The sequence below is a fragment of the Seriola aureovittata genome, chromosome 11, assembly GCF_021018895.1.
Source record: "Seriola aureovittata isolate HTS-2021-v1 ecotype China chromosome 11, ASM2101889v1, whole genome shotgun sequence".
Classification (NCBI taxonomy): Eukaryota; Metazoa; Chordata; class Actinopteri; order Carangiformes; family Carangidae; genus Seriola; species Seriola aureovittata.
In genome coordinates this window covers 11,203,127-11,217,768 of record NC_079374.1, presented here as the reverse complement: position 1 = coordinate 11,217,768, position 14,642 = coordinate 11,203,127, and the positions used below count along the sequence as shown (strand labels likewise).

Genomic DNA, 14,642 nt, shown 5'->3' with positions numbered 1-14,642 from the left:
TAGGGAGCCAGGCTTTCAAAATACTCAGGAGAAAACAAAGAGGGATAAGGGAAATGAAAGAATCAAGATATGTCCTCTCTTTCCTTCCCTCATTCCTAATGAGGGTTTTCTTAATGAAAGAGGGAGGAATCTGAATCGAAACATCTGCTCGACCGAGGGCCCATTCAGAGATGAAAAGCCAGGGCTTGTTTGTGATGTGACGGGGAGGAGAGAGGGAGGAGAATCGAAACAGAGGCGAATGGCTCTCTTAAATAACATCATTATTTATTGCATGTGTCTATAAAGAATCAATACAACCTAAAGCAATGAACTAAGTTTAAATTATCATCTCTTAGTAGCATCACAATATGCAAGATATGAATTATTTACAATGAAAGACACAGCAAGATAAGCCAGGGCCCATATCGTAACCTTTTTAGATGCTGAATAAAAACTTATAACATTATCCAAATGCAAAACACTGCTCAAAACAAACAGAAAAAAGTTTCCATTTCAAATTTGAAGGAAAAAAAAAAAGTACAAACAGCAAAAATCTGATTTTAAGGTTTAACAAACATTATTAACAGTATTTATACATTTGGTACATCTTTGTAAACTAATTTTCAAAAGTGTAAATATTGCATATATGCCATTTGTGTTGTACCTTAGTAACAAGAATTAACTATGTCAAGTAATAATGATTTCTCTTTAAAATCTTTTTCAGAATTACAGCATTAAAAAATGTCCTCATAGTGGCATCAATTTCACAAGACTATCCCATGACAGTTAAAAAAAAAAAAAAAAAAAAATCAAAGCCAAACCATACCAGTTAGCATAACTTAATTAGTGCTTTTGTTGTATCAGAAATTTCACTCAAACACATACTATGTACAGTACAAACAACAGAAGTTATTTAACTTAACATCTCTCAAAGTTTTGCAGCGTTCACTTGGATGTAATTCTCTGTAACGTCGCACTATTTACAGTATATAGGCAAAGGTTAAGTACCAGTGAATTCATATAAATAATAAGATACTTCCCCTGGTTTGTCTCTTTTATTCAGCTTGTATCTGTTATAGTCTCCATTCAGTACCTCTGCATGTTTCATTATTGTTGTTGCAGTTGTTGTGGTGTTTGTTGGGTTGTGTGTGTTCCCGAGCTCGGAACACAGCATGTACTACATTCAACGTGTCTTGTGTTACAATCTAGAAAGTTTGTAAGTGCAAGACCATGCAGTGGAGGCCGTGAATTCAAGCTATCGAGCGGCTCGTTGAAAAACAGCCAGACAGACTGCGTCCTGCGTTCGCCACATTGTTCAGTGCTGCCTGGTGCGGTGTGACAGACCTCCACAATGAGGCATCAGGTGAGAAAATGTAAGATACTGGGCTGTCCAGTTACTCTGTATAAATAACTTCAAACATTCATGTTCCCATCCCTCGTCTCGACACGTCATAGCTTCCTGCGGGCTGTGTGGGTGTGCAGGATGTCACAGGTGAACAGTGGATGAGTTGGTAAAGTGTATGAAGGTGCTGAGACTTGGGCTCAGACAGGCCACAGATCTGGTGGTCAGGTCCAGGTGGACCTTGTTCATTCTGCATTGTTTGGATGTATGACACCTGCATGCATGTGTGATGCAATGCAATGTCAAGTATTCCTCTAAGGTCGTCTAAGTATTCATTTAGTGTGTATGAATCCTCCATCTCAGACGTATTAATAAATATATTACTCTGGATTTTTAATACATAATCTTGTCATAAATGTAAGTGGGGAGAGAAGGAACTTAATCTCAGAGAGGCTGTCTCTCATTCGGCTCTGATGCACATTCAGTCTCTAAGATGATCGGTTAAATCTTTGATATACTGCGTGTTTATAGGTCCAAACTAAAAAGGTCCATCAGATGGGGGCTGATGGTTAGAGTAAGGCTTTGGATTGGTGATTCTTAAAAAACATTCACCTCTGAAAATAAATATTTTATATATATTTCTACTGTGTGAATTGGTACCAACCTGGTTTTTGCTGAGGTAGGGTTTTTTTTTTTAAGCAAATGTTAACTTTGATTTTTTAAATATGTTCATAAATGCCACCTCTTTTTGCAGTACAATCTGTATAAAAATGTACACACACATTTCATTTACTGCATACAGACATGATAAATAAATAAATACATGTAATCTGTATGCATGTAAGGTTGTTTTTTTGCGTATATGTGTGCGCACACTTGCTCTCCAGGTTTGGCTCACAGATTTTCAGGTGAGAGTTTCTGGCAACGTTTGGCTGAAGCCAAAAGAAAGCCAGTTGAAAGTGTATGAATGGTAATAGCAACAATAATTAACATAACAATATACTGCAGAATAATTTTGCAGGCCTACGTACAGAGATAAATAGATAAATAGTTACCTATCTATAATTAGAGTTAAAAGTCCATTTAAGTTCTTGTTATTTTTTTTTTTTTAAGTAATCTAGTACTACAGCAGCGATGGCGCCTGAATGTTTTGGTGCCGAGAAAAGCAGAGGGAAGATTTGGGGGAAGGGTCAAGTGTCCGTGTTTCCATGGTGATGGCTGTCCCAGTGACCCTTGAAGGCAGCAGAGAGGTCAAAGGACATTGGCTGCAGCTCATGGTCCAACTGTCACTGTGGCGACCTCGTCACTTGGCTGCAGCGAAATCCTACGTTCACAGGAAAAGGAGGGAGGTGGGGGGGCGGGGTGTGTGTGGGGGGCGGGGGGGGGGGGGGGGGGGCTCAGCCTTCATTCTGAAAGAAGAACAAGAAGAAGAAAAAAAAACACAAGTGAGTTTCTTGTCATGCGATTACAGACGTGAACCTGCATGTAACAGAATGAGATTTCCCAGTCAATACTCCCTACAGAAACTTAATTTAAGTGTGTGTACATACAGGATATGTGATTCATCACAATGGACAACGCAATAGAAGGGAGGAAGAGGTCAAACGTATACCCTCACTCTGTTACCAAGTAAGGAATAAGTGCTCTTCCACTGAACTGCCTTAGAGAGTGTGTGTGTGTGTGTGTGTGTGTGTGTGTGTGTGTGTGTGTGTGTTCCTCAGCTGGTAGACACTGAAGTGGCAAGTGCTTTCACGGCAGGGGAAAAACAGACTGGCATTTAGCATTGTGCAGCTGACACAGGGCAGCCACCAAGAACAGCAAAGGAGACAAACAACACTCCCACACACAAACACACACAGGTATGTATTGTTGAATGCATACCTACTGAAGTCAAATAAACAAAGATTTACTCCCACACACAGCAAAGCTGTGTATTTTCACATGCTATAAACTCAGAGTCTTCAGAGTGTCACTTTTCTCCCAGTGGAAAGCTGCACTGACCCTTGCCCCTGTGTACTTGTTCGAGAGGTTTCATTTGCATGCAGAGCTATCAAATGGGAGCGGAAGTCTTGGTCAACACACACACACACACACACACACACACACACAGACACAGACAGACACACACACACACACACACACACCCCGGCTGCATTTCTTCCCTCATTCGCTGTCTCCTCTCCCTCTTCCCCAGCCATGAACAAGAGCTGTTTTCACAAAGCTGGATGTGATCGTCATTCTCTAAAACAAACCTTCCATTCAGAGTCCCCCCCCCACCCCCCGCTACTCCCACCATAAACACACTGTTCTCTCTCTTTGCCCTGTACATACTCGCTCTAAATGAAAATTTGATGTTAATCTCAAATATAAAGCTTTGTAAACACAACCCTTATTGATGATCACAGGGGGAAAAAAACACATTGAAGAGATTTCCTCAGATGCCCAGGGATGCAAAAACCACAGAGTTCATTTGAAAATTAAAAAAGTGGATTTCACTCCTGTGGACACCTGGGCTGGCTGCGCTCTGTCTCTTCATTGCCATGGATGTCAAAGACAAGAGGAAAATAGAAACACTGGGGTGGGAAGTGGTGGAAAAACCACAGCAACAGAATCAACCTGACAGAGAGGAACGGGAATGCAGTGAGGTCATGGGACCCATGGTCCATAACAATCTGAATGTGTGTGTGTGTGTGTGTGTTTCTGGAGGGGCTGGGCTAGTCAGTGGCCTGTAGAGACAGACACTTGGGTGAGAATGACAGAGATCTACCGGGAAGGAGAGCTGAATCACTAACAGCTCAGATTAGCAACCAGGTGTAGACACGAACATAAGCACTCGGAAAGATTATGATTATTGAATGAACAATGGTGCAAGTGGACAATATGGCGTATGGGGACTCGCCACGCACACTGCTATTCAAACACATGCTGATCGGAGAAAAGTGTGGGTGGGCGGGGAGAATTTGGTAGGGGGTGAGGGGTGTGGGCGGGGGGGTTAGTATTGAGAGAAAGGGACAGAGGTCCAGCAGGGGAATGAACCCAATGGCTCCTACCCACACCCACCCATCCCACCAACAACCCCTGTCCCACACACACACACACACACACACACACAGACACAGACAGACACACACACACACACACACACACACCCCGGCTGCATTTCTTCCCTCATTCGCTGTCTCCTCTCCCTCTTCCCCAGCCATGAACAAGAGCTGTTTTCACAAAGCTGGATGTGATCGTCATTCTCTAAAACAAACCTTCCATTCAGAGTCCCCCCCCCACCCCCCGCTACTCCCACCATAAACACACTGTTCTCTCTCTTTGCCCTGTACATACTCGCTCTAAATGAAAATTTGATGTTAATCTCAAATATAAAGCTTTGTAAACACAACCCTTATTGATGATCACAGGGGGAAAAAAACACATTGAAGAGATTTCCTCAGATGCCCAGGGATGCAAAAACCACAGAGTTCATTTGAAAATTAAAAAAGTGGATTTCACTCCTGTGGACACCTGGGCTGGCTGCGCTCTGTCTCTTCATTGCCATGGATGTCAAAGACAAGAGGAAAATAGAAACACTGGGGTGGGAAGTGGTGGAAAAACCACAGCAACAGAATCAACCTGACAGAGAGGAACGGGAATGCAGTGAGGTCATGGGACCCATGGTCCATAACAATCTGAATGTGTGTGTGTGTGTGTGTGTTTCTGGAGGGGCTGGGCTAGTCAGTGGCCTGTAGAGACAGACACTTGGGTGAGAATGACAGAGATCTACCGGGAAGGAGAGCTGAATCACTAACAGCTCAGATTAGCAACCAGGTGTAGACACGAACATAAGCACTCGGAAAGATTATGATTATTGAATGAACAATGGTGCAAGTGGACAATATGGCGTATGGGGACTCGCCACGCACACTGCTATTCAAACACATGCTGATCGGAGAAAAGTGTGGGTGGGCGGGGAGAATTTGGTAGGGGGTGAGGGGTGTGGGCGGGGGGGTTAGTATTGAGAGAAAGGGACAGAGGTCCAGCAGGGGAATGAACCCAATGGCTCCTACCCACACCCACCCATCCCACCAACAACCCCTGTCCCACACACACACACACACACACACACACACACACACACACACAGGCTCTGTTCATTATTTATTTAGTTCTCACAGGCTAAATTTAGCCCTGCTCCATTCACGGCTCGGACACACACGCAGGCATGCATTAGCAGCCTCCTCTCTAGTGCTTCACAGGCAGTGTAAACAAGGGCCCATGTCTGTTGATGCATCGCCTGCTTGAGTAGTTTCATGTTGTTGCACAGCAAAGTTAATGGGCGTGTAGGGGAACTGCTCCAACTGTATTTCTGAACAGCAACAGCAAGAAAGGAAGGGGATCACCAACTGTTTTTTTTTTTTGTTTTTTGGTCATTATATTTATGCTGGAAATGGAGCTTCTGCAAACAACAAAACTGATGTCAGGAGCAGTTTCCTCCTACAGATAGAGAGAGATATGCAGGCTCAGATATGCTCTGTTTACATTCCTGCCCTACCGGCTCCTCCCTGATCTACAGCAGTGCTCCACCAATCAAACACTGACTGACTCTTCACCTCTGATCTCCCACACCTCGGTCTGACCAACAACCACTGCTAACTTTGTTGTTATCCTGCTGTCGCATTATTACATATATTCCAGATAACACAGGTAATACATTCCCCAACTTACCTGTGTTTGTAAATCTTGTCTTATTCGACAATTAGTTAATCATTTGATCTAAAAAATGTCAGAAATGGTGAAAAAAACAATCATAGTTTCCCAAAGCTCCCGTTGATATATTCAATATATTGTTTTTTTGTGTTGTTTTTTGTTTGATAGACAGCTCTAAAAGCATCATAGGTAACAGACAAATGCTTTATAGCAGGTTATAAAACATGCTCAGATTTCACTTTTCATAAGACAAGTCAATGCAATATTACACCACTCCATTCCTCATAGTCAGTGCCTCATGTTATGCTTAACTATATAATCTAACCGCTATGGAGAAGTATTATACAGCAACGGGGTCCAAAGACTTCTTGGAGAAGAGTTTACGATGCGCTAGTCTGTTTATGAATGAATCAGCATATAACCACAAGACGTAACTTACTTGGTGTGTGTGTGTGTGTGTGTGTGTGTGTGTGTGTGTGTGCGTGTATATATGTATAAGTACTGTATTGCATGTGCACTCATGTCACACACAAAAGACGCTCTATGTCTTCCTCTCCCTCTAGAAAAACAAGCTACTCAACAATGTCTAATCCTGAAGTGAATGTAATCCTTCTTACCTCCAAGCTAAATTGAGGATACGCTAGGTTAACTTTGTTTTTATCTAGTGCTGGAACACCCCGCCCTACTTTGCTCAAAGAGTTATGTTTCACACAGCCAGGAGTGCTGCATATGTTTGTCTGTAGGGGACGTGATACAGGACAGGTGAGGACAGAGACTGTATGTGCACAATCTCACTGCATTCATGAGCTACGCTGTCCAAAAACATCAAACCTGGAAGACAAACATGTGAATACAGTTGCCCGTAGCATTAAAAGGGTTATAATTTAGCAGCTAGTTCCTGATTCTCAGATGTCAGACTTTCCCATCTTCTCGTGAACACACCGTAACAAAAGTCATTTCCAGGGCTGCAACTAATTATACAGTTAGGCATTTTTGCTTGGAATATGACTCAGAGGATAAATCAGTTACCAATATAGCTGCTGATAAATTGATTCATCATTGCAGCTTCAGATATTTCAAATCAATTGTTCAAAGCAGCTGGCTGTCTGTTATTGTGCTTGGCAGTGTGAGGTAAACCGAGCAGTGAGAGGAGTGAGAGTCTTGTTAGTGGCTCTAATCAGATATGATTATTTAATTGTTTAATGCAACGTTAGACAATCCTCTATGGCCTCTGGTGTGAAAAGCCAATCAGAGACACTCCACTGAGGTCAGATAACAACAGGAAGAGCACAAGGCTCCAATGCACCGGTGTGGTGAAGGAGAGTGTGTAAGGGGTGGTGGGGGGGAAGGAGGGGTTGAATCACATGATTTCTGAAAAACAGAAACCAATGCCTGGAGAGAAGGAGAGGAGAAACGGGGGGAGGAGGAGAGGCATAGGAGGAGGAGGAGGGGGTTGAATATGGCTTCTTGAAACTGCTTTGCCACACCCCCACCTTCTCCCTGTTGTTGTTGTGGCAGATGGTGGCCAGTCATTAGCGAATTGTCACTCTCCTCTGAAGGGCCAGATAACCAGTGAGCACTGCTTGGCGGGGCAGGTGCAAAACCCCTGACCCACCCCCCCACGCCTCCGCCATCTGCTGATGGCTGTGTATATGTACGCATGCAGGAGATGTAGACACACAGACAAAGTGGAAATGTGCGCGTGTGTGTCTGTTTGGGTGATGGTGGTGGTGGGGTGCAGTCTGGGCCCACAAATTGAGACTGTGAGTAAGTTTTCTCCTTTACAACGCCCCACCCCACCCCCCACCCACAAGGGATCTTTTTAGCCAAAGAGAGAAACATTAGATAACTGAGGGCAGAAGTGGGAAAAGAAGATGACAGGAGGATGATAAATACATATTTACTCTAAAAGGAGGGCTAAGATGAGAGCAGCCAAAGAAAGGGAGTAAAAAAAGTTGCAAAAAATAGTACAAACACACACACATGCCCTTTTTCTGTATTTCTGGAAATGTCCTGATGGCGATATATCTCTCAAAGCCTCACACACACACACACACACACACACACACACACACACACACACACACACACACACACACACACACACACACTACTAGTTCAAAGGTCAAGAAACTGACATTGTCGACCAGAAAGCGTGCACTGAAAGCTAAACAGCCCCCTCCTCCCCCTCTCCCCTGCATGTAATGTCAGGGCCAAAACCCAAACAACAACAGTGAAACCTCCCAAGTAACAGACTCGGGCACTCCTCCCAACCCTGCATAAACACGCAGGTAAGATATGCTTGCATATTTGCATGTTTGTCGAGCTGGGAAGTAGCATCTCTCCCTCTCACCCTCTACCTCACACCGCAATGCCAAATGAGGGCAGGTGATTTATTTCCCTAATGTACCTGTTTCAAGCAGACGTACTGCAGGGTATACAAACTATAGTTACCTCAGTGATAACAAGAGAATGTGGTAAAGCCTGACATTTTGTAGTAAACAAAACAGGTGTGCCCACTCTCACACGAAAAGGGAAGTGTTTTATATTTTGATGTCAGAGTTGAGTGGTTCACTATTACGTACAAAGAAATTTGTTGGGACAGTCTTATATAACCCAGATACAGCAGCAAAGATCAGCTCTTACTGGAACAACACTGATTTCTATCCCTCTGTGTTTCTTTTCTTTCTGTCCTTCTTACTCCTCCTCTCCTCCCCCTCAATCTCTCCCTGCCTAAAGCCAAAAGCTCAATTGTCTATTTTGTTGGACTTGAAAAACAAAACAAAGTCGTCCATCCACCCATCACCATTGTTCTTTCACCTCCCTCTTTTCTCCGCCTCTGCTTTCGCCGCCTCGGACCAATGTCTCCACTCAGGGTCAAAATTCAATATTTGGGTCCTGAGACATAAAAGTAACAGGACACAATGAACACAGTAATAGATGTGAGGGGCACATGTATGTGTAAGTGCCTGGTTTTTCATGTTCATACAACATCAGTGAACATCAGCTCCTGTGTAAAACTGTTTCATTGGCATGTTTTTATGAAGTTGCTCACAGTGAGAAAAAAAAAAGAGAATCCTCCCATCCCCCCTTTGAGTCCATCCCACCAGGTTAGAAAAACAAGTGAGCATTCACCTCTCCCAGCAACCTTTGCACACTGCCCACATTCCAGTCCTGAAACCCAGTACCTGACAACTGATAAACAACTGACTCACTTGTTTTTCTGGGGAACCCGATGACTTCCACCAAGCCTAACACTGGCTGTGCTCACAGCATGAGAGCCGACAGAGACAGAAACAAAGAGGGACAACTTGGTTGTGAAACCACAAACGGCAATTAAACTCTTCTATTTCACCATCAGGAACACTGACTCCTGACTCACGATGATCCTGACACAGTGTGTTTTCTTTTCAAACAATAGCAACTTCTGACATGCCCCTGCCAGGTCATCTACCTCGGTAAATAATCCCTTCCATTTAGAAAAGCATGAAAAGCCACTGATGCAACAGCGAATAAATGAGGTGAAAGGTAATATTTAGACAGCTAGTCACAAGGACTTCACAGCTAATTCACGCACATCATGTGCAGTGCTGCATGTGCCGCTGACTCAGTTTTCCAAGATACTGACGTGGTATTAATACATTTCTTAAAAAAGGGATCATTGAAGGGAAACTAGAGCAGACCATTCACACAGACACACAAGAGCAGCATCAAACCAGCCAGAATAAAATACAACTATAAGTCTGGCCATAATTTTCAAAATAAAACTATTTAAAAATAAGATGGTTGTAAAATAAAATCGAATTTAAATCCAGTGATTCCTGAATTGATATAGCTTTTGTTTCCCCCCTAAACAGATGTATGGATACATTTCTGTTGTTTTGCATACTTCATTGCTTTTACTCAATTGTCGAATTTTAAGCTCTTATTTTTTGGCAGGAACACGCTCATGTTCCGGTGCTGCTGCTCTGACAGATCTGTGCAGTTTCTAACACATCAAGGACCAAGCAGAGAGGTCCCTCCCAGCATACGCAGCTTTGATATTTGTCAATGTGTCATGGGTGTGACGAGTAAGTGACTAATTTATATGTATAATCTAACCATCACAGCCCAGAGGCAATGCTCAGGCTCTTCCCAAGGCTCCTGTAACGTGTGTTTGCAGACCGTAAATTGCTATTCTAACGCACGTGTATCTGTATGTCACCACTCTTAAAGAAAGAATGAACACTTTACATTTGATTAAATAACACTGTAGGTTGTTGTTTGTCGGTGGCGGTACCTCTACTTTGAACAGAAACTAAAAAATGTGAGAGTGTGATATTTAGCAGTCAGTGGGTTAAATCCACAGTCAGTTTTAAACAGACAGGCTCTACTGCAGACACACCAATGAAGCCGTTTTCAGCATCTTCTCTTAAAGATAATCATCATTCTCAGCTCTGGAATGAAAATGTGCTCAGAACTACTGCTTTGCAATGAGTAGCCTATCTCTGCAGAGTAAACAGTGGCCCTGAGGCGGATCTCTCATGTACTCAAGCCCTGACAAAACTCCCTTCATGAATGAACACTGACTGGATGAATGAGTGTGTGTGACATGTAGGAAAACACTCACCTTTCACAGCAGCAGCAGTCTCCTTGAATCCCAGGCTGGCATAGGGGCTGGTGTTGAAACCATTCATGCCACCCTTGCAGCCACAGGCGGGCTTGAACCTCAAGAGTCCATCACAGCCCCCCAACCGGCATCCTCCAAAGTTTCCCTCCATCAAGTTTAAGGCAATGTAGTTAAGTCCATTCTGATAACCAGCTGACGTCTCCCTGCACATGGGGCTGTTGTTGCCATAGTCCTCATCAGGTCCCTCAGAGCTGCGAACAGTGCGGGACACATTCTCCACAGAGGCGGAGCTGTGCCGTTTGGTGTCGTGGGCAAAGGATGGACACACGGGTGTGACAGTGGTGGTGGAGGAAAAAGTCTCAGAACTGTGCCGTCGGCGCCCTTGAGGATCCGCCTTGATCACTTTGGCTCCCCTGTTTGGATCCACGAGAGTGACAGATAACGAAGGACCCCCCATGAGAAAAGAGTGCTCTGGGACATGGGGCACCGTTTCCACAATGCTGCTTTCAAGGCTGAGTCTCTGGACACATGCGGTGGGGCTGGTGGGGGGGGAAGCAGCATCAGTGGTGCAGAGAGCAGGGAGCGGGGCAAGAGGACTGAAAGTCATCTCAGTGTAGTCATCCTTAACTGGAGCAGGCTGACACGTCAGGCTCACCTGCTGTTGGTGAGGATACTCCTCTACCATCCCCCTCTCCTCTGTCTTTCCCTCTTTGCTTTTTTCCCCTTCTTCCTCCTTGCCTTCCTGCATGCCTTGCTGGGTGCTGGCCAGAGGACAAGACAAGACTTCAGGTGTGTGGTTTAGGCACCCTGCAGTGGGGGAAACCCTAGCTTGGGTTGAGCCAAGTTGACCTGGAGAACTGACATCAACATTAGCATAGTCTGAGAGTGGCAGGGATCCTCTCTTTCCACATGTTAAACTCACAGAAGACTCAGAGCTCTCCGACACTGTGGATGCCTGTGGGTCGAGGGTAACACTACTAAAGTCTATGTTGATGTACTCTCCTGGGCTGCGTGGCTCTGCGGGAAGGGGGTGTTCGCTCATACATGGTAACGTTCTGAGGGATTCCAGAGCCAGGCGGGTAGGCCGACACACCCTACTCCGGTGTACCAGACCTCCATCTAACCGAGCCAGTCTGAGAGGAGATGGGGCAGAGGAGGTCACCGGAGAGCTGCTGGCCACCAAGTCTCGTGGAGAGACAGGACAATAGTTGGACTCTTCTTCTATCCGCTGTCTCTGTAAACTCATCACCACATACTGGTCTGTGTCTGTGGACCCGTTGCGCTGCAATGGGCCTTTAAGTGAGCGTGGTAGAGAGCTATAAAAATAAGGCTGTCTGTGATGTTGTTGGGGGTGGGGATCTCCTCCTGAGGGACTAAGGATGTAGTCAGGGGGTGTGAGAGACACTAGAGGGTCAACAGGAGACATATTCAGGTACTCTCCGTTGGTGAGCTTTCCATCTGTGCTCTCCACTGACATCTTGGTTCCGCACCACATGCGCATGTAGCCACTCTCCTCCAGAGAAACACTCCCGGGGGAGTCTGTGCGTGGGGCCAGCCCTGCTGAAGAGGAGTGCGAATGGGGGTTGATGATCTGCTTTGGAGCAGAAACACACATGGGGCTCATGGGCATGTAGGGGTCATCTTTAGACCCTGGCGTCTGAGGTGTCACACCTGGCATCATGGGCATATAACCACTGTCAGCTTGGACACTGTTAGATCCGATCTGGACATCCCTGTAATCCTCAGGATAGGTCCCTTTAGGGGAGGCAGTGTGGCACCTGCGAGAAGACTGGCTTCCGCTGGTGTACGTTGCCCTCATAAGAGTGTACTCATCCAGAGAGGCTGAAGATACTTGGGGAGGGGGCCTTTGCTGGCGGGGAGTGGTGAGGGAGTATGTGCGCTTTCGATATGCCTTGTCCAGGTCCGGTAACCGACGGTAACCATTCTGGTTCTGTCGCTCCATCACCATGTAGCCTTCAAGCTCACTGCTGTCCCGGGAGGGGGGGGTGTCAGCTTTGAGGGACTCGGGAGTGTTGCTACGGAGGGTGAGTGGCAGCCTGAGGTCCCGTGCATCTGCAGGACTAGAGCCATACTCCTCACATGATATAAAACCAGCATCACTGGGTGAGCCTGAGAAGGAGGCACTGCAGCTGGAGGGGCGAGGGGCACTGCTGTCTGGGCAGGAGGACAGACTCACTAGGCTAGGGGTGGCCATGGGTGGGGAGGGAGACAGGGGCATAGACATGGACTTACTGTGCTGGAGGGAAGAGGATTCAAATGTCCGACAAGGGCGAGCTGTGATGGTGTGAGATCTGCTCAGGAGGGTCCTGTGGACCCCCGGGCTAAGCGGGCTCCCAGTCACTGACATGGGGCGTGTCATGCTGCCATCGCCCTCGCTCGCCGTGCGTATTCGACAGGAAGAAAATTTGCTCACAGGAGAGGTCGCAGCCATGCTGTCAGTGCGCGACCGCCGGGGAAGCCCGGTCTGGCTGGGGGGGAGATTGTTCAGGTGCCTCCGTGTGGGCACAGAGATTGGGTTTGTCCCAGACGACTGGCTCTTGCTGCGCGGACGGAATTCCGACAGCTCCTTCATGGCTTTCATCGCCTCCAAGATAGTTTCGTGGATGTTTTGTGCCACCACAGAGTCATCAGCCTGCATCCATAACTCCCCGGGACCCGTGGCCGCAGAACGACCCACCTCAATGAAAAAGAAGCTGTCAGAGTGGCCGCACCTCCGGATATTCATCAGCTGTAAGATGACGGAGGCTACCTCGGAGTTCAACTTGACGAAGCTGATAGTCCGGCTGGAGAGACACAGTCTGTACACCCCGGTCAAATTTCTGCTCTGCCCCAGGCCTTTAGATTTCAGATTAACTTGCCATACCTCCTTGTAGACGGCGGTAACCGGCGTTATTACACCGTAGCTCGCCTCGTCGAAGCCAACCAGCGAGGACGCTGAGTTAGACGCCGAGCCATCATACACTTTCCCCTCTGCCATTAAATCCGTCAGCACCCGGTACCAGCTCTCCTGTTCCTGCTCGTTTTCTGCCGCTACGGCAAAATATTCGTCCTTGGTATAAAGAGCAATAAGATATTTGTGTTTTGCGTCCGCTCTCTTGTTGATATTGAGGCAGCAGTCGAGGGGAATAACTCTCTTCGCGGCCGATTTGTTTTTCCATTTCTTCTCGCTCTCGTAGTACTCCAGCCGCGCAGGGAACCCTTCGCTCGGCTCTTTCAAAACAAAAAAGCGCTTGTGTCCGTGTTTCTGCTTCTTTAGGTATCCGCATTTCTTGACAGCGTTGCTCGCGTTCGTATTGCTGGGTATTAACGACTGGTCTCCCGTGTTTGGCGGACTCGCCATTCTCGCGTCCTCTGCGATCAGACACAATGCTGCTTCCTTTCCTCGAGTTGCCGAATAGACGCCGCGCTTTATTTTAATCCTCTATTTCCAGAGCCGGCTGCGAGTTCGTTCGTCTTCTCCCACAGCTGAGCAATAAATAACACATGTCTCCTGGTGTCCGGACTGAGGGGGGTGAAACAACATGTGACGGTCTACACATCCAGCTCTGGTTTAAAAAATAGAAGGGAAAGGAGAAGGGGAGGGAGTGGGGGGTTGAGAGAGAAAAAAATACACACACACCGATAGTGGGCGGTGCGCAGTCAGCTCATTGGGCCTATTGGTGGAAACGGGATGAATGCTGGAGTGAGATGGCTCAGTTCAAAGGAGAGAGAGAGAGAGAAGTAAAAGGCCCTCCTACTATCACTCTGCCCTCTTCCGACTCATTTGAGCGTAGTCAGTCAGCACTGTAGCTTTATTTATAGCAGCCGTGGTCCTATGATCCAACACTTGGCTACTGAGAAGATTTTTTATCAGGATATGTATAGGCCCTGCAAACAAAATGTCCCTGACCTATAAAGCCCACATCTGCGTCATTTAAAGAGATGATTGAGATAGATTATAAAACACTAGAATGCACAGTGACCTGAATATACAGGCTAATCATATGCACAGAGTGA

General features: G+C 46.2%; 1 protein-coding gene across 1 annotated transcript; it reads right to left on the bottom strand.

The window, feature by feature from the left end:
* Positions 1 to 243: 243 nt before the first annotated feature.
* irs2b (insulin receptor substrate 2b) lies at positions 244 to 14,397 on the bottom strand. Its single transcript, XM_056389362.1, has 2 exons — positions 10,626 to 14,397; positions 244 to 2,730 (listed from the first exon to the last, which is right to left on the bottom strand). Exons 1-2 carry the CDS (start codon positions 13,984 to 13,986, stop codon positions 2,726 to 2,728), a joined length of 3,366 nt encoding a protein of 1,121 aa, XP_056245337.1. The 5' UTR covers positions 13,987 to 14,397; the 3' UTR covers positions 244 to 2,725.
* Positions 14,398 to 14,642: the final 245 nt, after the last annotated feature.